Here is a 22,016-nt window from a genome sequence, read left to right as displayed (position 1 = left end):
TTGGTGGAACAGGCCATATCTAGGGATGGTGATGGTGCCTGGGACATTGGGTGTAAGGTATGATTCTGTGAATATTACTGTCAAGCTTTTGAATGAAGAGACTGTGGGGAAACCTCTGACAATTTTGACACAAGTCTAAATATTGTTAAGAAGGACTTTGCAGGAGGGCTGTGTTTGCCATTGCTTAGGACAAAGGTAATTTTAGGGCAACGATAAACTGAAAGCATGACCACCAAAAGTGGAATGATTATAAATGAGAATGCAGAATACACCAGGATTAGGAGTGTCAATATTTTGGAGGGTTGTGGGCCAAGAGGAGCGAGACCATGGAATTGCTGAGAAATTAAATGTCAAAATGTTGCTTGACTGGGACCTAATGTCAATCAGTAGAAGAGGAATGGGAGTTGCTACTAGCTAAGACAGACAGCAAATGACTACAAAACTAAGTGCAATGTAAACATTTGAATCATTTCCTTTTGGGGGAGGAGTGAAAATAGAAATATAAACAAATAACCAAAATCCACAGTGAAGAAAAAAAAAGTCCTAGAATAAGGGTTTGCAAAAGTATGAAAGTCAGAACACATTGGCTGACTACAAAAACTTTTGTACACAAATGTAGCTATTGCTAAGGGCTTTTTATACCTATAGTGTTTACTAAACCCAGAATTCATTTTAATGGATCAAAAAACATTCTGCAAATAGTTATTTGGAATGTACAGGATAAAACTCCAGATGCATGTTAATGTGATCACGCTGCTGATAAGCTCTTAACATCTGACAAAGGTGGAATTCGAGTCCTGTATGTAAGAAATTAAGCGGCAAACTAATACTGTGACAATCTCTCATGTCTACAGTCAGGTGTAAGAGATAATGTGAACTGCAGATGCTGGAGAATCCAAGATAACAAAGTGTGGAGCTGGACGAACACAGCAGGCCAAGCAGCATCTTAGGAGCACAAAAGCTGACGTTTCAGGCCTAGACCCTTCTTCGAGGCCTGCTGTATTCATCTAGCTCCACACTTTGTTATCTACAATCAGGTGTAATCCTACATTTTCATGTTTCGGGTTCTGAGAGGGAGTGTTACTGTCAAGGTGCCACTTAGTTTGCCGAAGTACAGTCTCTGCTAGATGTCCAGTCCCTATCGCTAGTTCTGTGATACAATTTAGAGTCAGTTTTTACAAAATAGGAAGCAGCCCTTTTGGCCCAACATGTCTGTGCTGTTAAACTTACTATCATTTGATTTTACCAAACTGCTTGCACAGTGTTTTGACATTTTTGTAATTAAGAAGTTTGATTCTTCTATTATCATAAATTAGAAGTCTCCATAACACTGCCATAACAATATGTGCTTTCCACTTTTGATGTAATTGAAGACAGGATCCATAGTGTCCTTGGTCCCTGACTAAATTTACCCAACCTCATTTAAAAAATACTTGACTGCATTTTCAGGCACAATCTCTTTTCCAGTATTTTGTGAACAACAACAACTAGATTTTCATGCCCTTCAAGGTACACTGCTTCACTTTAGCTGTTTTTTTAGTTCTGGGGATGTGCGTCACAGGCAGGGCCAGCATTTCTTCTCCTTCTCAAATGCACTTGATCAGGCACTAATGAGATATGTTCTTGAAGTATTGTAGCCTTTGACAATCCTTGTGGGTCATCTGTTAATCAAAACAACCAAATTTACTAAATGATACCACCCTCCCCCATGAAGAAATTACTGTGAAGATTCCACATTTTGCGGTATTTACTTTTTAAAAGAATAATAGAACTAACATGGCAAATCAACAGAAAATGATGCTTCAAATAGGAAGGGAAAATTCCTCTTAAAATAGTCAATGCAAAGAGAGATGTCTTGTCCAATATTTGCAGCACCTCCCAGTCAACTAGAACATTGTAGAGGTAGTTCTGCTATAACATGTTTTGTGAACATGATTGATGAATAGTTGACGCTGCTTGGATAATGAACTTTTTGCTGTACAGGTATAGCAATTTCCCTGAAACGTGATTTTCTTTAGTTGCGTTCTTATGTAACCGCATGCTATTGCGTTATAAGAGAACTACCCATAGGTATGCAGTTCCACAATATGCTGATCTTTACTTGTAGCACAAGTAAGGAATCATACCCAACAACAGCTTCCTCAAGCATTGTTGTCGGGCAAAATATTCAAGAGGAGTCTTGAGTTCAGTGTTCAGCAGTAAAAGCGATTTTTGTTCAGAGCTCTACTACCTAAGGAAGTAGAGGCCAGAGACTGCTGTGAATCTGGTATTCACAAGGGGTCCAGTTACCCTCTTAACTACAGCTCAGATCTCCTAACATTCCCCAGCTGAATACATTTTTATACCTTTTGCATTTACAATAATTACATGCAACATTGATGTCATTGTTAGCCCCACATCCAATCCAGGAAACGTGATCAATGACAGACAACTCTGTGGTCAGTCCTAGGTCTTCCTATAATTTCATGATGCCTACCAGATACCTGCATCTGTCTTTACGATCCTGCAATGCTCCTGAAAGTCATACTCCTTCCCAAACATTTTCCAGCTGCACTGCATTGTTTGTCAATAACCTAAATACTTATCACAAAGAACTCTTCCAAATTCTCTACTGACTTTAGTGTGGAGGATTAGGAAGGATATTAATTTTATAACAACTGGTAGAAGTTACTACAATTGTGTCACACTGACAGATTGGGACAGCCCTCTCTCATTTCAACCTGAGGGATCAAACAAACAATCCTCCTAACTTGCAGCTGCAGTTTACAACCCCTGCGATTTACCTGTAAATGAATTTTCAACCAGAGTTTAGTTTTTGAATCTTTTACTGTTTCTACTCTAAACACTTTACATTACTAATTTTCTTAATAGAAAGCATCTATTCAAATTCCATTGATGAGGGTGAAATTCAATCACTTTAAAATTTTACCAAGACATTAAACGAAACTTGTTTAGATTCCACAAATAGCCAGGGGACACAACAGCTTCACTTGCCCCCACACCACCTCCCTCACCCCCACACCACCTCCCTCACCCCCATCCCAGGCCCCAAGATGACTTTCCATATTAAGCAGATGTTCACCTGCACATCTGCCAATGTGGTATACTGATTCCACTTTACCCGATGTGGCTTCCTCTACATTGGGGAAACCAAGAAGAGGCCTGGGGACTGCTTTGCAGAACACCTCCGCTCAGTTCGCAATAAACAAATGCACCTCCCAGTCGTGAACCATTTTAACTCCCCCTCCCATTCCTTAGACAACATGTCCATCATGGGCCTCCTGCAGTGCCACAATGATGCCACCCGAAGGTTGCAGAAACAGCAACTCATATTCCACTTGGGAACCTTGCAGCCCAATGATATCAATGTGGACCTCACAAGCTTCAAAATCTCCCCTTCACCCCCAACCCCGCATCCCAAAACCAGCCCAGCTCGTCCCCACCTGCCTAACCTGTTCTTCCTCTCACCTATCCCCTCCTCCCACCTCAAGCCGCACCTCCATTTCCCACCTACCAACCTCATCCCGCCCCAGACTGACCTATCCCCTCCCCACCTATACTCTCCTCTCCACCTATCTTCTCCTCCATCCATCTTCGGTCCGCCTCCCCCTCTCTCCCTATTTATTTCAGAACCCTCTCCCCATCCCCCTCTCTGATGAAGGGTCTAGGCCCGAAATGTCAGCTTTTGTGCTCCTGAGATGCTGCTTGGCCTGCTGTGTTCATCCAGCTTCACACTTTATTTTGTAAACTGTCTGCGTCACTCTTCCCTTAATCTTTGGATGTACAAATCTGCACTTAAGCTGCAATCGTTTATCTTCATGTTTTAGATCTTTGTTTGCTTTCCTAGAGGTTGTCTGTTTACACTATTTATTGCTTTATCTTCACTAATAATGCATTGGGTCTCTTTACTGCCTACAGAAATTTGCTCAAGGAATGCAACTAACCTTTTCACACTAACTTGTTGCTTGCATTTCTAATCTTACAATTACCTAAAAAGTTAAGAATACTGTAGGGTCAGACTTTTCCTTCTAATTTTTTTAACTAAATAACAAATATGGGACTGTAGTTAAACAAGGTCTTTCCAGAATGCTTATTTGTTCGGAACTGCCTGTTTACAGAAACCTGATTAACTTCCCTGATGTTTCTTCCCACAGAGAATCTTATCCAGTATCTCTCTGGAGACCACAAGTCTGGCTGTGAACATTTGTAATATGTCGGTGCCAACCCCTTTTGGCCATTTTGTGTCAGCTTTTTTTAAAAAAGCCCCAGGTGGCCATCTTGTCAACTTTAGTCATGGGCTGCTCCAGTAAGTTTGATTGTGATAAAGAAAGCAAACTCCTATGAGCCCTCAGCTTTCCAGAGTCCCTTCCAACTGACCAAGCAATACACAGAGCTCTGGCATCTCCAAGTTACTCACAACTTGACAGATTCACGACCTTTTTTAGCCAGCTCTCTCAGTACTTCAAAGAATTGCTTAACAGGAAAAATAGCTGACTTATTTCTGAGATAGATTTGCTTCCAACAATATTTTGGTGTGCTCCTCTTTCTATAGCTACTCTCTCTGTGACTGTATCAGTGGGCTAATACCTTTCTCTCTCCAGCTCTTGAATTTTATTCAGTCGCATCTTTGTTATCTTCTCTGCCTACATCTGTGCACTGATTGCCTTCCCCCCCTCCAATGCCGCTTTGTAGCTTCCCTTTGTGTCTGCTAGTCGCATGGTTTCTTTCTTGACTAGAAGCACTACCAACAAAGGTTAAGTGTCACCAGGTCTGAAAAGCCAGTTTTCTTATCCAAGAAAGTTATAATTGATCCCTTTCCAGTTGATGTAAGCTCTTAAGTAATTGTTTTAAGATTGTTTGAAAATGACAGATTCTACAAACCTTAAAACATTTGCAAGTTCTCCTTTGCTGTACTATATCTGGATCAAAGGTGGTCACATCTCTGATGCTGAGTTTCAAGATTTTGACTCATTTGTGTCAAGTAATATTACGTAGGTGGAAAGAATGCCTAGCGTACACTATCACGTGTCCAAATTTCTTGTAGCTGATGGTTTTGAATTTACAATTGATAAATCAGCTGAGAGAAATATGACAGAGGGGCATTGCAAATTTTAAAATTGAGTTTATATTTGCAAATGTTTTAAAACTGCAGTTTCAGTAATGTAACATTGGTACTGTAACAAAACAATACATTTGACACATTCTTTTATCTGATGAGCAGCATCTCTGCAAACATTTCACATCCAGGAAGCCACAGCTAATCGGAAGAAAATATACCACAAGTAGGAAGTGGCAATAGTAAAACTCTCAAATAAACAATTAGAAATGAGGAACAAAAACAAAGTTGCCTGAAAAGCTCAGCGGATCTGGCAACATCTATGAAGGGGAAAAAAACAAAGTTAACATTTAGGGTCCAGTGAACCTTCCTCAGAGCCCTTCCTTTTAATTAGAAATGTGTTTCACTAACCTTAAAGGAAAAAAAAATTCCAGTTTCATTAGAGAATTAATGTTTAGAGTTGCAAAAATAAAGGAGGCTTTGAGCCAGAGGTGTCTACGTTCTTCTCAACAATGAGTTATGCACTAAGATTGTTGGGGGTTTGGGGACTGAACAAGAGACAGAAAATTTATTACCACTTAACCAGCTCTCTTACTAAATCCAGTTACGATCCAAGCTGAGCAAGTCAAATACCAGACTCAAATCTGGCTTGACAGATCATATTTTGATTCATTCTACGAAGTGGTCTTTCACTGAAACAAGCATGTATTACTGCAAATCTGGTTTTGTCAGTCAACCAAGTTTACTATGCATAAGGAAATAAGATAAAATGGAATAAACTAGGCTATTTATATATGAAGCAATTTGAAAATAACCGAAATACAGTATTTCATCTCTCCCAACAACACCCCTTTACAGTACCCCCATCAGAGAGAACTCCCTTCATTATCACATCTATAGATCTGATATAACCGGTGCTTTAAATTCCTGGTCTCGAAAGTCTGATGGAGCCTCCTCAGTTATTCACACAATTGAGCTTAGATTTTCTCAGCTTCAAATAACCTTTCTACCCAAACACTTCTGGTCTGAAACTTTCAAACTAGACCCCTTACACACAGGTTGTTTATTTCCTAACTATCCTGAATTATTTACTTTCTTCGAGGGGAATTTGTTTTCTCTGCTTTCCTTCGACCTGGACTTCTGTGGACTGAAAACAAAAGAATTCTAAATTTTGGAGATAAAAAACAAAATCTCTGATCCTTCTAACTAAAAGCAGCCTAATGCTATCTATAAAACCTTAGAACTGTGGGTGCTGGAAATCAGAAATTGCTGGAACAGTTCCTTTATTCATGAATGGGAATGAGGGCAGCTCTGGCTAGGCAGCATTTATTGTCCATCCCTAATTGCTCAGAGGACAGCTAAGAGTCAACCACATTGCTGTGGGTCTGGAGTCACATGTAGGCCAAGCCAGGTAAGGGTGGCAGTTTCCTTCCCTAAAGGGCATTAGTGATCCAGATAGGTTTTTCCCAACAATTGGCAATGGATTCATGGTCATTATTAGATTCTTAATTCCAGATATTTTGTTGAATTCAAATTCCACCATCTGCCTTGACGGGATTTGAACCAAGGTCCCCAGAACATTATCTAGGTCTTTGGATTAGCAGTGCAGTGATAATACCACGAAGCCATTGCCTCCCCAGTTCAGTAGATCTGGCAGCATCTGGAGTTCTGAAGAAGTGTCACTGGTCCCAAAATGTTAACTGTGTCTTCTCTTCATAGATGCTGCCAGACCTGTTGAGTTTTAACAGTAATTTTTGTTATTAATGCTTTTCAGTGTTCTCGCTGCTTATTCAACTCTCCTAATGCAAACAAATTTCTACTATTCCTCCAGGAACATGCACACAGTTTTTTTAAAAACAAAAACTATGTCTCCAGTGATACTGACAAGTTAATCATTAAACAACAACCCCTCCCCCATACATACAGATCAAACCCACATACCACTAGTTCAAAATCCATATCACACACCTTACATCAGAACTTATACATTTTTATGTGTGGTTAATGCCTTGAGATTAACTATATTTATGATGCATTGCATCTTTAATGGTGAGAATTATATTAAGCATATATCCTCATGTGCAGTTGGCCGCACAGAGCTGTTAATCGACAAAAACTTTGTTGAAGTGATGTAAAGGCAGTAGTTACATCCTGACATTTATAGATCTGTTACAAACTAGTGAAGCATCTAAGTATTGAATTCATTTCAATCTTTAGGTTAGATTGTTGCTTTTCAGTCTCTCTTGAATGTTCTAAATGTTTTGTCCATGAAATATTCTATAGTCATTTATTGGTATAGAACTTTGTTGAAGCTTTTTGATTGTATCCGTAGGAGAATTCACAAAAAATACCTAAGTAAGGGGAAAATAACGTATCTTGTATGAGAGGAGAGTGCTGATTTATTGGCGTGGCCTCTGATCAGTAGAGGCATTTCAACTCAAGAAACTAGATGGCAGGTCATTCCCTGGATTGTTCCTAAAGGCAGAACCTCAACTAATCAAGGTCAAACTGCCTGGTTTAAAACATAAACAAAACTTGGCATTTAACGGTCAGTCATCAGTAATATGTATTCTTATTGGCATCATCTCTACCAATCAATGAACACTCTTCTCATTTAATATAAACTCTGTTTTACTTAGGGTTTTTTTTGGTAACTTGTCTTGATGAGTGCAAGGTGATGGCTTTGACAAAATGTTTTTTTCAGCAATACAAAAATATTCTGCAATATTTTGTTTAGCTAGTGTTTTGTTTTACAATTAACACTTTAAATTTTTTTATTGTTTTCCCACTCTGCCAGCTTTCTACATTTCATTTGTAGAAGGCACTTCAAGTTCTGACTGCATCCTGCCTGATTTGTGAACTCATTACTTAATCCTACAGAGTGGAGCTTTGGCTTTTTTTTAGAGATAAGTATTGTCTTGTATTGCACTGCTACTTTAAATACCTTTCATGTTTATAAATACATTTGTTAACAACTGAGCATGATTTATTGTGTCAGTTTATGTTCAATTTTTAGCAGTAAATTTACCGAAGTTTAAAACCTGGCTTGAGATTCTCTCTTCTTCCACTCAACTTTAGTATCAAATTCGATCATACCATGTTTAATATTTGCAAGATGTTCATTTCCTGTCAGATTATTAACTACTTTTGGCATATTAACATTACATCTAAAATGGCCTCTTTTGTTCTTCTACAACATTTGGTTCCAGAAAACTGTTCTGAATATACTGGAAAATGCTGTTTATGACTCCAGCTATTCTCCAAATTTATGAAAATGAAAATCACCCATTCTAAACATTTTGCTTTATCTTCCTCCCACAGTCCAAAGATGTGCAGGCTAGGTGGATTGGCCATGCTAAATTTCCCACAGTGTTCAGGGGTGTGTGGGTTATAGGGGACTGGGTCTGGGTGGGATGCTTCAAGGGGCGGTGTGGACTTGTTGAGCCGAAGGGCCTGTTTCAACACTGTAGGGAATCTAATCTAATCTAAATGCAGCTCTAATCTTCAGATTTAAGGAACCCTCTACAACAATAGACAATAGGTGCTGGAGTAGGCTATTTGGCCCTTCGAGCCAGCACCACCATTCATTATGATCATGGCTGATCATCAAACAATCAGTATCTTATTCCTGCCTTATCCCCATAACCCTTGATTCCACTATCTTTAAGAACTCTATCTATCTCTTTCTTGAAAGTATCCAGAGAGTTGGCCTCCACTGCCTTCTGAGGCAGAGCATTCCATATATCCACCACTCTCTGGGTGAAGAAGTTTTTCCTCAACTCTGTTCTAAATGGCCTACCCCTTATTTTTAAACTGTGTCCTCTGGTTCTGGATTCAGCCATCAGCGGAAACATGCTTCCTGCCTCCAGAATGTCCAATCCCTTAATAATCTTATACGCCTCAATCAGATCCCCTCTCATCCTTCTAAACTCAAACCTGCAGCCTACTCCCAGCAGAGTTCTCAACAGCCAGTGCAACAAACAAGAAATCATTCATTTGTTTGCAAACAACAAGATGTTCAAGCCTTGAGTCTTTTTGAATTGCCTGGAACTTTGGGAGTATATGTTCCTTGTTCTTTCCACCACCCAGCCTCCCTCCCACTCCCCATCACACTGTCCTTAGATCACATCCCTTCAAGTTGACATCCCCACACCTCCATCACATTCTCTCTCCCCCCAACAATGATCATATCACCATGCGATCACATCACCTCCTGGGAGAAAGCAAGAACTGCAGATGCTGAAGTCAGAGTTGATACAGAGCAGAGCTGGAGCACAGCAGGTTACGCAGCATCAGAGAAGCAGGAGAATCAACATTTCAGGCCAGGACTGGGGAGGGGGAAGGGAGCTGGGAAATAAATGGGGGGAAGAGGGGTGAGGCTGGGGAAGGCCGGTGGGGTGGTGTTAGGTAGATGCAGGTAAGGGATAGTGGGGATTGGGCAATGAGATGGGTGTGATGTATAGGTGGGAGAGAAGATGGGCAGGTTGTGTCAGGTCAAGGAGGAGAGAGGGAGAATAGGTGGGGCTGGGGGGAGGAGATGGGATGGTAATAGATAGACGTAGGGGGTGATGGGGATTGCTCAGTGGGAAGGAGATGGACAGGTTGTGTCAGGTCAAGGAGGAGAGAGGGAGAATAGGTGGGGCTGGGGGGAGGAGATGGGATGGTAATAGATAGACGTAGGGGGTGATGGGGATTGCTCAGTGGGAAGGAGATGGACAGGTTGTGTCAGGTCAAGGAGGCGGGGTTGAGAGGGAGGGTTGGATGTGGGGAGATTTTGAAACTGGTGATTTCTATGTTCAGGCCATTGGGCTGTAGGAACCGAAGGCGAAATATGAGGTGTTAAAAACAGAAGTTGCTGGAAAAGCTCAACGGGCCTGGCAGCATCTGTGAAGGAAAAAAATCAGAGTTAACGTTTCGGATTCGGGGACACTTCCTCAGAGCTCTCCTCTTGTTCTGAGAAGGGTCACCGAATCCGAAACGTTAACTCTGATTTTTTTCCTTCACAGATGCTACCAGGCCCGTTGAACTTTTCCAGCAACTTCTGTTTTTGTTCCTTATTTACAGCATCCACTGTTCTTTCGGTGAGAATACGTGTTGCTCCTCCAGTTTGAGGGTGGTGTCTTTGTGACACCGGAGGAAGCCCAGGATGGACATGTCACCCGAGGAGTTGCGGGGGTGGGAGTAAAATGCTTGGTGACCGGAAGGTGGTGTTTGTCGTGTACAGAGCGCAGATGTTCGACAAAACGGTCTCCGCTTAGTCTCACCGATATAGAGGATGTCACGTCGTCCACTTCGCCACCACCACCATCGCAGTATCCGTAACATCTCCCCTCCCCACATTCCCCGTCATCCCTCATCCCCCCTCCCCACCCCGCACCAAACCAGTTCCAGCCTGTTTGCTTCCCAGGTCTCCTTCGGCGTGCCTGTCGGAGCCTGCAGGCGGCGCCAGCGGGCTGGTGGGCGCAGCTGCGACAACGGGCCATCTTGCGTTCGTTGACTTGGTGAGCAGGCGCGGAACGGAAAGCGGTGCTGTGTGGATGGGGGAGCGGAGGTGAAAGTCCGGCGTGGGGAAGAAAGCGGCTGAAGGAAAGCTGAGACAGCGACCAGTGGAGCAATGGACTCGGTAAGTAAGAAAGCGGCTAAACTTCCTCCTCCCTCTCCCACCTCCGGTGAAGAGCCGGCCGGTGGGCGCCACCTACTTCCGCAGCATCAATGCATTAAACAGCTCAAGTTTCTCAGATGAGTCTGATCTAAATCACCTCATTGTGTTGTGATCCAATTGCATCCAAAATGTTTTTAAAAGCATTGATAATGATGGGTATTTAATTTCTCCTGTGGCAGCTCTACTCTTTGGGACTAATTGTGTTTTGGGTTTAATAAGAATTGGAGAGGGGGGTGTCTTTTTGTCAGAAGGGAGGCTGCCCAGATTTACTGTCGAGAGCCATAAATCGACTAACTACTGAAAAACGTCATGCCAAAAAGGAAGGATGAATATGGCAATGTATTTAGTTGTTTTTGGTGGGGTGGGGAGCACAGGGATAAAAGGAAAGTGTCGCAAAATTTCCCATATATGTTGTACGTATCTGATTGAGTCTAGAGAAGAAATTGTCGAAGGGATGGATCTGATATGATAACCTTTCAGTGCTTGCTTCTCACACCCAGCAAAACTATTAGCCTCCCAGTTCCTGCTTGTTCGGGGTAAATGTTACAAAGTGGACGGCATACAGCCCCCGTTTAGACTTGAGAAAGACCTCCGACAGAGTGAATCGAACTTTTTTTTCCCTTAGTTCCTGGAGCATGACTATTCTCCTCACCTTTGGAATTGTATAATATTTGTTGGTGTACGTATATCACCAATTGTTGTTTTCACGTTCTGTCTAAATTCTAAGCATCTGGTATAAAATATTCAAACGTAGTTAACAAATCGAGTCTACTTGAAAGTTTGGTATCGTGCACTGCTTCCTTTGTCACAGTGTGGAGAGGCTGGGGTGGACAAAGTCAGAAATCGCACAATATTAGATTATTGTCCAACAGGTTTATTTGAAAATACAGGCTTTGGACTGAGGCTCCGAAAGCTTGTCCTTTGTCCCAATGTAGCTTGTGAGACCAATGTCTTGAATATGGAACTTTAAAAAACATTTCATCCAAATGCTGAATGAGTTATTCTTTACTAAAAGCAAGTCGTTGGTAATCTTGGGGACTTGAATTCAGTAACTTTCCACCAGAGGCCTGGGATATAAACAGAAAGTATTAATATACTCCGTGAATGTCCAGGTCATGCGCCTCTTTCCAGCAGCCCCATGAAGCATTGCAGGCAGGGAGATTTGTTCAACGTGCATCCTCTTCAAGTGCTGAACTTTGGGAGTTGTAATGGTATTGTACAGAAGATGATGGCTGTGGGAGGAATGAACTTCAAATCCAACCTGCTGGCAGAGGCCTTCAGTATTTCTTATGCGCACTGTTGTTTCTTAATCTTTCATTTTTGTGCCTCACTGTTGCAAACCTTCTTTAATTATCTTGTATTGCAGTTGCTGACTTCCATTTTCTTGTAATGAGAAGTCCTTTTGAAATTAATGGGTTATCATTCCAATTTGCAACTGCCATTGTTGTGTTTTCTTGTTGAAATAAGATTTGAGACAATCCTGAGGTATCATGTTGGAAATCGCAACAGAAATGTCATACAGTACAGTCGTACTGTATCTGTGTGCCTCAATCTTGTGCGTTTAGTTTAGTTATTTCAATCAACCTGCTCAGATGTGTTATGACACACCTCCAGAGCAGTTAGGACTTGAACTCATCTTCTGGCCTAGAGGTAGGGATGCTGCCACTGTGCCACAAGATCTTAACACATCCAGAGTGTGCAGATATTGCACCCCAGACATGTTTTACTGAAATATCGTCTTGAAATCCTGCATGCTTCTGATATACTTGAAACTGTCCAAATATTTTTCAGTTTGTTCAGTTTCTTCAAGCATTGAAAATATAACTGATCTGAGGCCCACTTGCTTAATTGATGGATTTTATGGCCTCTTCCTAGTTTACTTTGTCTGAACCTATAAGCATAATATTCTAATCCTTTCCACCCTGTGGCAGTCAAGCACTGCTATTGCTTTAAAAAAAAACACCCCTTGTGGTGACAAGTTACATTTATTAACCACACTTTACCCAAAGAATTTTGTGCCTAGTTCACTGTTTTGAATTTGTTACCACCCATAATTCTGAAGAGATTTATGGATTTTATTTAGTGCTGATATGACAGAAATGGCACATCCTCTGTCATTGAAAAGGTTAAATTGAGTGTAAAGATTAAAGCTCAGAATTGTAAACATTAACTTGCAGTTGTTTTTTTAACCATAAAATGGGACAGATTTCCTGGTTGGAAAGTTTGACAGCAATGAAGATATTAGTTTACCTCTTCCACATGACACACGAGCATATGAAACTGGCTGCAATGAAATTGAGTAGCTCTGAATAATTCAAGCACCACCTGATTAAAATTAATCTATCTGACAATTTTTTTTTAAATCTTGCAAATGCAGCAACAGCACAAAACTCTGGCCACCTTAAATTTATTTGGTTGACAAGTTGTACCAGTTCCAACCTGAGCCTGCTTATTAGTTGTAAGATAACAAGGTGTGGAGCTGGATGAACACAGCAGGCTGAGCAGGAAAGCTGATGTTTCGGGCCTTGACCCTTCTTCAGAAAATGAAGAATGTTTTCTGAAGGAGGAGGAATTTCTTCCGAGGGTTGTGAATCTGTGGAATTCTTCGTCATAGAGGGCTGTTGAGGCTTGGTCATCAAGTACATTTTAAGGCTGAGATGGACAGATTTTTAATCAGTAAGGAAATCGAGGGTTATGAGGAAAAGTCAAGTTGTGTATTATCAAGTCAACCATGATCTCATTGATAGAACTCAGTGGACTGAATGGCCTACTTCTGCTCTTGCTTTATTGCCTTTGCTTGGATAGAATTTATTGTAATAAGCATTGTGTCTAAATGAACCAATATCTAGTTGCAAATGGGAAGAATTATGTGACTGCATTCATGTCCTTGTCTAAACTTGTTGCCAGTAATTCCTGTAATCACAGTTTGGGGTTAGCAGTTGTTATTCTGATCTTTTCTGTGTTTTTAAACCTAAAAAGGCATTATTTGCACCCATTTCAGTTATCCCACAAACTTCTTTTGCATTCTCCAGAACTTATTTACTCACCTTTCTGGAGAGATTAATTATGGATAAAATTTGCAAGAGAGGTGGAATTCCTCTCTGCACCTACTCCACCTTATCCAAAAAAGGAAAATCTCTCAAATACTGTTCCACTTGAACATTTCAGCATTGAGGGTGGATGCTGCCTTTATGTTTGATTCCTACATTCCTGTTGTGCAGGGAAGATTGAAGTTACTCTGGACTTATTGAAAGCCCCCACGAAGTGATGATTGCTGGTGCATTACTGTCATATCATTCGTGAGTACAGGTGGATAGGGAGTCAGCTATTCGGGAGAAACTGCTTGGTGGTGCATCAGAATTCCAAAGTGCAGTTGCATTATGGCCAGTGTGCAGTGTTAAAGCCACCTTTTCCACATGGTCACCTTGGTAGCTTTGCTGTCTGCTTGTGCTAATACTGAGCAAACAATAGTCCTCAAGCAGAGCATGCAGTTTCAGTGGGATCCTGAATGCAAAAAATATCCTTTATCATACAGCTGAGAGCCCTGACCTTTTGCAGATAAACTGCCTCTGCCTCCATGCAGTTCATTGGCAGAAAAGCAAACGATTGTGCAATTCTTTCTACAGAGGGAAAGCCCATGGATCTGAAATGTTACTGTAAGTTTCTTCTGTTCCTGTGCTCTGCGGATGATCCCTGCCTGCTCAGTGTCAACAGTATTTTTTCTTCCAGTTTCTGGTATCTGCAGTATTTTTGATTTGATTTTTTTTGTTTTAGTGGGTTGTACGCGGTTAAACTAGCCTATTCTGATTAATGTTCAGAAGCTCTTGTGTCCACAGCATATGCTCAGCAATATGCAGTCAGTACTTTGAAGGTCGATAATGTTTATAAACGGCAGCCATTTATTATGGGTGTGATATTTTTGTTCTGGTGTACGTTACTTATTATTCATACTAAAATCCATTTTGGACAGTATCAGTCTCCCATGATGCAGCCAGCTGCCAACAGAGCTTGCAGTCATTTCTCGATTTTTACGATGCATACAATCCAAATATCTTCTCCGGTTTTGTTGATAAATGTGGCAGCTCACCCAGATCCTTGTCAACTCCAGCAATCTCTGGCTTCCCTCACCATCAACTGAGACTCTCAATCGGGATATTGCATGTGAGATGACTTTTCAAACCATTCTGCCAAATCTTTATGAACCCCCACAGTTATCAGCACAATGGTACGGAACCAATGTACAATGCTGTTTTCCAAAGAATGGTTGCTTGAAGTAAAAAACAAAAGTGCCATTTATGTTAAAAATGCCTTTTAAAATCTCACAGTAACAGACCGAAACTGACAAATCCATGGAATATATATAGATAGTTACAGAATTCCTAAATTACAGTCCTTGGCATGAGAGACAGGCAGACAGCTAATAATTTCACTTCCCCTGATTCCGAGCATCCCATACTTCTGCTATATATTTTCCCCAAATGTGAATATCGCATTAATTGCTTTGTAATTTCCTGCCCTAAACTGCAGTTCTCATTAACAACAGCTTTGTGCTGCATCAGTCCCGATGAGCTTTCATCCTTGAAGGAGGGATACTTGCTGAAGGGAAATGGTTAACTGGTGCTGGAGGAAGTATGTTTTCCTTTTTCTTCAAAAGAACTAAACCTGTTACATTGCTTCTCTGCTTCAAACGCACAGTCATCTGAACAGCAGTACAGTTGTGTTCTGGTATTTATGTTCTATAGGTAGGTCAATAGTTTGATATTCTGTAAGCATTAACAGTTCAAAGTAAAATTATTTTATGGTACATGTGTTAAAATGAATACAATGTTTAAATGAGTGGTATGAACTGCAACTTGTGATGCACAACTTATAGCTACTTCGATTCCGTTTAATTATTCGTGGTGTGAAAAAGCGTTGTCTAGACCTCAAACAGTTTTTCTGTATCTCAGTCAGTTCCAGGTTGCATCATGTCATTCTGTTCAGTATGAGTCTGTTTGTCATTGCAGACCATGGTCTTGTGTTGCCCAGCTGTGACTGGCACGGGGCTACTCAAAGCTGCATTTTATACTAAGATCTTTGCCAGCTCTGCCACTTGCTGATGCCTGGGTCTTGGGCAGCTAATTACCACCTGAAGAGCAGTTGGTAGTGATGTCTGGCTTTTTACCTGGGCTTTCCTGGCTGACAGAGTTGAGTAAGTCTGGTGGGTTGGAGTAAACTACGTTTTTGGTCTTCAACCATGTCAAGTACCTTGGGTATAACTCCAGCACATTACTCAACTTTTTGTCATTGAATAAATCCTTTGATCTCATCTGGAATTTTTTCTGTTCTGTGGCACTCTGTTTTGCAGGATTGTGTTTGTCCCACTTCGTATCTGTTGTCTTGTCATGAGTCAGTGCTCAGGTGTATCCTTTACTAATCCAGAGCGCGCACAAAATTCTCCAAGGCCTCAAAAGGGTAAATACTCGGAAGATATTTCCCCTGGGACAAGAATGTAGAACGTGGGGACGTGTTCTCAGGATAAGGTATTGGCCATTTTGTATTGACATGAGAAATGTCTTCGTTCTGAGGCTAGTGAGTCTTTTGAGTTCTTTTGCCAAGGGAACTGTGGATAATCACTTACTGGGTTCATTGAAGACCAGTATCAACAGGTTCTTGGGCAGCTTGAGAATTGAGGAATGTGGGGAAAGTGCAGTTTATATTCAAGAGCAGCCATTTAATGGTGTAGCAGCATGTGAGGCCCCTTTTCCAGATGTTTCTAGACTTCTAGAAATACCCTTTTCTGCCTCTCTCGCTCACTGTCTCTCCCCCCACATGTGCTCCTGACCCGCTGGTAGATCCAGCATCTTCTGTTTTTGTTTTGAGCTGATCATACTTCACTTACCATCTATGGGACCATTCTAAGCGCATGTTTGTCGTAGAATCATAGAATCCCTACAGTGTGGGAACAGGCCCTTTGGCCCAACAAGTCCACACTGACCCTCATGGCATCCCACCCAGACCCATCCCCATATAACTCAGGTAATCTAGGCACCCCTGAACGCTACGTACAATTTAGCATGGCCAATCCACCTAGCCTGCACATCTTTGGACTGTAGGAGGAAACTGGAGCACCCAGAGGAAACGCACGCAGACATGGGGAGAATGTGCAAACTCCACAAGGTCGCCCAACGGTGGAATCAAACCCGGGTCCCTGGTGCTGTGAGACAGCAGTGCTAACTACTGAGCCACTGTGCTGCCCCTAAGCTAGCATACTAGTCAACATTGCAGTGATTGGATATAAGAAATGATCCATATATGTATCTTTTAACTATTCTAAAAATGTAAAAGCTGTGACTTAGAATGTCTGTCTTTTCCTTCCTGTAAACTGTTGCTTGAAGCTGTTGTAATAGTAAAGACCTCCGAAAAATGTCCTTGAGTATTCCTCCACTGAACTAAGCTCTCCAGTTTAACAATGACCCCATTAATTGCAGGAAATGGAGTTGTGACTCAACTCTTTATACATGTCTCTCAAATGTTCAAGCGATTTCACCTTATGCAATAGTAACCTTTGTGGTCTTTTGGTTATTTAACTCATTGCAGTACATTTGTAAGTCTCAATGCTGCTAACTAAAAAGAATCTGAAAAGGAGACTTTAAAGGTTCAATTTCATATTCTGTTCAATCACGTAGGATTCTGAAGGACTGTTTGCACATTAATACACTAGAGTCCTGCACTGCCCTATACTACTACAAATTGAAAGTACCACAAGGTGCTGATCAATGATTTATATTCCTTCTGCAGTACTGATATCACGCAGTCATCTAGCACTTTGAGCCCCTCTGTTATCTTTTTCAAATAAGTCTTAACAGTTGCATTCTTTATATTTCCGAGTTAATACCTTGCCATCTTTCACATGGTTTGGCACATTGGTATTGCACTGTTGAACTCTATGCTACTAAATAGTAGCACTTATAACACACTCTGCACCCACAGCATTTGATCTAGTGCTGTGTTTAGGGAAATACCTTTCACACTTTCTGATCAGCATTGTTGCGGGATCCTGTATTTGAATTATTCTAGGTTTCTTCGGACATTGATCATGTTTACTGAGAAAATCTTGCTGACTTTAAGTTTTGCTTTGGTGACTAAGCTTGAATGGGGGAAATTGCATGACTTTGTGTGTTATATCCAGAGGCATGGTGCATTGATTTCATGACAAGTATACAGATGACGAAGGGAATTTAATATTTTGATCTTGCTGCAGTATCAGGTATCCCCAATATAAAGAACAGGGATTGCTGTCTGCCCTTTTGTGTCAGATTTGTCATTGGCAGAAGAGCTTACAGTTGCTGCTTTGACTGTGGGAAAGACCCGCATTACCTGTAAATAGAGGTGGCCACTGTCTCGTTCTTGTATCGTGAGACTGGGCTTCAATTCAAAATGGCTACCTCTCACCCTGGCCATCGTTCCTCTCAGCATGAATCTGGTCAGGGGCAATCATTTCTCTTTATGGTCATTTAGTGGACCAAATCCAATAGATTTTGTCTATAAATAAAACTAATCTGTCAAAGCAGTAATGGTCTTCAAGGAATAAAGCTGCACCCGTCTCCTCCTTTGCAGTGAGTCTGTAGGGACTGTCGCAACGTTTGTGTTTTTAAAGAGTCTCGCTGACGGTTCGGTGAATCTCCTGTAACTGAACAAAAGTTAACTTCCTTGTAGCCCTTGCTTAGCTGCCATTTTTTGTCTGGTGCTTGACATTTAGAGCTGCAGTCACAAATATTCTGATCTTCAGTGGCTTCTTGATCAGAAGGACTTGGGGAACTGCAAACGCTACAGCAACAGAAAATGAATATCTTTTTCTCCAACTTCAGCTGAGATGTGATCAAGAGAAGGCTCTGAAATGTACAGGCCTGTTGTGTCTTGAGACATTCTGTCCCATGAATCCTGTGTGTGATGTAGTTTTTGCCTTTTAGAATAGGTGATTCCTCTTGAACATTGTTCTTCCCAGACTGCGCACCAAGGTAGCAGTGTTTGGTAGCATGGTGAGCAAACTGAACAGAGATGCTTCCCACTGGAATCAATGGGAATTTACACAGATGGATCCAAATACAACGGAGCACACTTGAATTGAGTGCAGTACTTGCCACGGCGTTGATTTCTCGTGTTTCAGTATTGCCATTTCAAATTGCAGCGCTGCTGAATGTGGATACGGGACTGACCTGACAGCAGCCTCTCCAGTGGTCCTTGTATTCTTCGATAACCAGTAATGCAAGCAGCCTGATTTGCTGTAGTTTCAATCTACAGTTAGCCAACTTGAATATTATTAGATCTGCTTGACACTTCACCTGCCATTCCTCACCCACGTTGTCCGTATTTAACACAGTTCCACACATCTTATAAACATGAGATGAACTCCTCCTAAAGACAGTTTGTCCTTTGTAGAAGCAGGATTAAATAACTTAGCTTTCTTCAGCTGCTTACCCATCATTTAGATCATAGCTAGTTGACTTAAACTCTTATGTTATCCCCATATCCCTCAATTCCTGAAGTATCCAAATATCTATCAATTGCTGTCTTGAACATACTGAACAAGTGAGCACCCACAATTCATTGGGCTAGTGAATTCCAAGATTCACAAACCCTTTGAATGAAGAGGTTCCAGACTTATTAGCCAGGAGAAATGAACTCTCAGCTTCAACTCTGCCAAGCACTATAGAATTTTATATATTTCTGAGATCAACTCTCATTCTTCTAAACTTCAGGCAATATAGGCCTGGTCATGTCAATCTCCTGTCATAGGACAATGCCCTCATCCCAGGAACCAGTTTAGTGAATTCCGCACTCCTTCAAGGGCAACTGTGTTCTTCCTTGGCTAACACTGTATACAGTGCTCCCACTTGTAGTGTCACCTCACCAGTGCCTGTATGATTTCTTATCTTCCAACCCCTTTGGTTCAAAAACTAACAAACTATTTGCCTTCTAACATTTAGCTGTCCGTGCATGTTTACTTTGCGCAAGTCATTCAGGGGAACATTCCAGGTCCCACGCATGGCATTCAGATTTTTGAGAGAGTCTAATAAAATGTATTGCATCGCATCACACTGCCACATCATGTGCAGTCTACCATGTCCTTGCCCACTCACCCAACCTGTCTGTAACACTGCAACGTCCTCAGCAATAACCCGAAGCCACCTAATGTTGCATGTAAGCTCACGTGAATGCGTCACCATCAGTTCTGTGAAGAACTGCTGAGACGCAAACAGGCCTGGGTTGTAAAATGTGAAAACTGTGGCTTAACTCCATCTGCTGATCTATTGAGCGACTGCCCACAGGAATTCAGAAAGATTAGACTGCTTGCATTATGGTGAAAGTTAATTGCAAAGTGTGTTTAAAATACTTTCTTTTTCTACTGCTGTATACTTAGCTCTAAAAACAATGCCAGAACAGAATGCTGCGTGCCAGCATTTTTTTTTCTTGGAATACCAAGACTTGCAAAGACTTTGCTAAATTTACTTCCCTTGGCAACAAGGAAGCAGATTCCGAGATCAGACACTGTAAATGCAGCTTTTCTTATCCACGTAATTAAAAAACTTTCTCATATGTCAGCAAACCTGCGCCGCGAAGATCTCATGTCTATTGTTAGTTAACAGAACCAGTCAAAAACAGCTTTATTCACCAGCCAAGTTGCAAATGTAACCATTTCACTCACAGGTAGTCACAAATCACTGAATTGCACCACTGATCTTCTTTGCCCCCAGCAAAAAATGCCATTTACACAGTGCCACAAAACCAACAATCAAATTGCTTAAGCAAAATTGCCTGTGATGCTCATGCTGTGTTTGGAACTGCTAACTATTGAATTAATAAATAATAACCACAAAAAAATTCTCAATCAAATATCTAAACTTAGTCGTAACCTAGCCCTGTAATTGTTTGCTGATTCACTGCCTGTGTGTATGTGCTACTTTCGCTCCCTTCCTGGGGCTGCAGTCGGGTTCCAATCTTTGCAGTTCCTTTCCTGTTGATATTTCCCAGACTCTGGGCATGTGGTAGTCAGGAGGCTGGTGAAATACCTGAGCCTGGCAAAGTAATGAATGAAATGAGCAGAGGTCAGTCTTATTTCGAAAATCTTAGTTTTTTAAATTAATTTTAATGGCAGAGGTTTGGTACTGGTAAAATTAACTATCAGAGACTGCAGAAATTCAAGATTTCCTCGACAGCTGTTTCTGAATCCATGACTGCTACCGTTGTTAAGAAGGACCAGAGTAGCAAGATTACCACCACCTATGAGTTCCACTTTAAGTCTTGCACTATCCAGTCTTGGATAAAAGCCACTGTTCCTTCGCTATGACTGGGTCAAAAGCCTAGATCTCCCTCCCTAACAGCACGATAGGTCTATCTACACTAAATGGACTGCTGCAGTTCAAGAAGGCAGCTCGCTACCACCTTCTCAAGGGCATCGAGGGTTTGGAATAAATGCTGGCCCAGCCAGTGACACCCGCTACCTATGACTGAAATAAGTGTTCAGTTTATTGGTAAATGTTTAGCCGAAGGACATGAGTCCTGTATTGAGGGGACCATTTTTTTTGGAAGAGTTCTGGATTGAATCTAGGATGGGCTTTACTGGGAATTGGGTATGTACTTGCCAAGAAGCAACTGCACTGCAGAGTTAATCTCTGTTCAAAAAGTAAAAATATATCCTACCCCAATTTCCAACTTTTAATTTGCATCCTTGCAATCCCACTGTCTTTTGGCCGTTTATCTTAACCTTGTGACCTCTTGCTTTTTGGCCTTGCACTACTTGCCTGGCTTCCAGGCCAACACTGGTCAACCGAGGCCCTGGCCTTGTTTCTGTCAGGCTGCAATACAAATGGAAGTAAAATCAATATATGATAAAACAGAATACAACAGCTCTTCTAGGACTAGTCCAGTGGAAAGTGCAGTGCACAGTAACAATATTATTAATGCAGCCAGAGCCTGTGTCTTCCAGTGCTGCCTTGGGGTTTCTGCTTCCTGTTTGTTTCCCACTCAGTACCCAGCTCTTGTATCTACACTGCAAAGGCTCCTCCTACAATCCCAGAGATGCACACTCAGCATGATTCCTGTGGCTGGCAGAAACTTGACTCCATGTCTTTGTGGCAGTTGGAAGGAAAGGAGAGAACAAGATAAAATGTGTAAGAGGCCAAGTGGGATATGATCAGAGGCAGACAGAAATGTGGTATTTTCCACGGCCGACGCTGACGCAACCCCACCCACGGCTGACAACATCATCGCTCCGCCCACAACCTCCACAGCCAGCAACCCCAGAATAGACAGCCA

General features: G+C 41.6%; 1 protein-coding gene and 1 long non-coding RNA gene across 4 annotated transcripts in view; one reads left to right on the top strand and one right to left on the bottom strand.

Annotated features, from left to right (window-relative positions):
- Nucleotides 1–1,346: 1,346 nt before the first annotated feature.
- On the bottom strand, nt 1,347–10,402 carry LOC125448261 (uncharacterized). Its single transcript, XR_007246679.2, has 2 exons — nt 10,321–10,402; nt 1,347–1,661 (listed from the first exon to the last, which is right to left on the bottom strand). It is a non-coding gene; the product is annotated as an uncharacterized LOC125448261 (long non-coding RNA).
- Nucleotides 10,403–10,505: 103 nt separating this feature from the next.
- LOC125448260 (5'-AMP-activated protein kinase subunit gamma-1) overlaps nt 10,506–22,016 on the top strand; it is a 54,550-nt gene continuing 43,039 nt past the window's right edge. Inside the window, exon 1 of one of the 3 annotated variants that reach the window (XM_048523415.2) lies at nt 10,506–10,679. In XM_048523415.2, coding sequence (XP_048379372.1) covers nt 10,671–10,679 — 9 coding nt within the window. In that variant the 5' untranslated portion in view covers nt 10,506–10,670. Of the gene's footprint in view, nt 10,680–14,354; nt 14,375–22,016 lie in introns of those variants that run through there. The other 2 variants (XM_048523416.2, XM_048523417.2) reach the window with 2 other exon arrangements.

Source organism: Stegostoma tigrinum, chromosome X (assembly GCF_030684315.1).
Source record: "Stegostoma tigrinum isolate sSteTig4 chromosome X, sSteTig4.hap1, whole genome shotgun sequence".
NCBI lineage: Eukaryota > Metazoa > Chordata > Chondrichthyes > Orectolobiformes > Stegostomatidae > Stegostoma > Stegostoma tigrinum.
The sequence above is the reverse complement of the archived record's forward strand: the minus strand, read 5'-3'. Positions and strand labels throughout refer to the sequence as shown.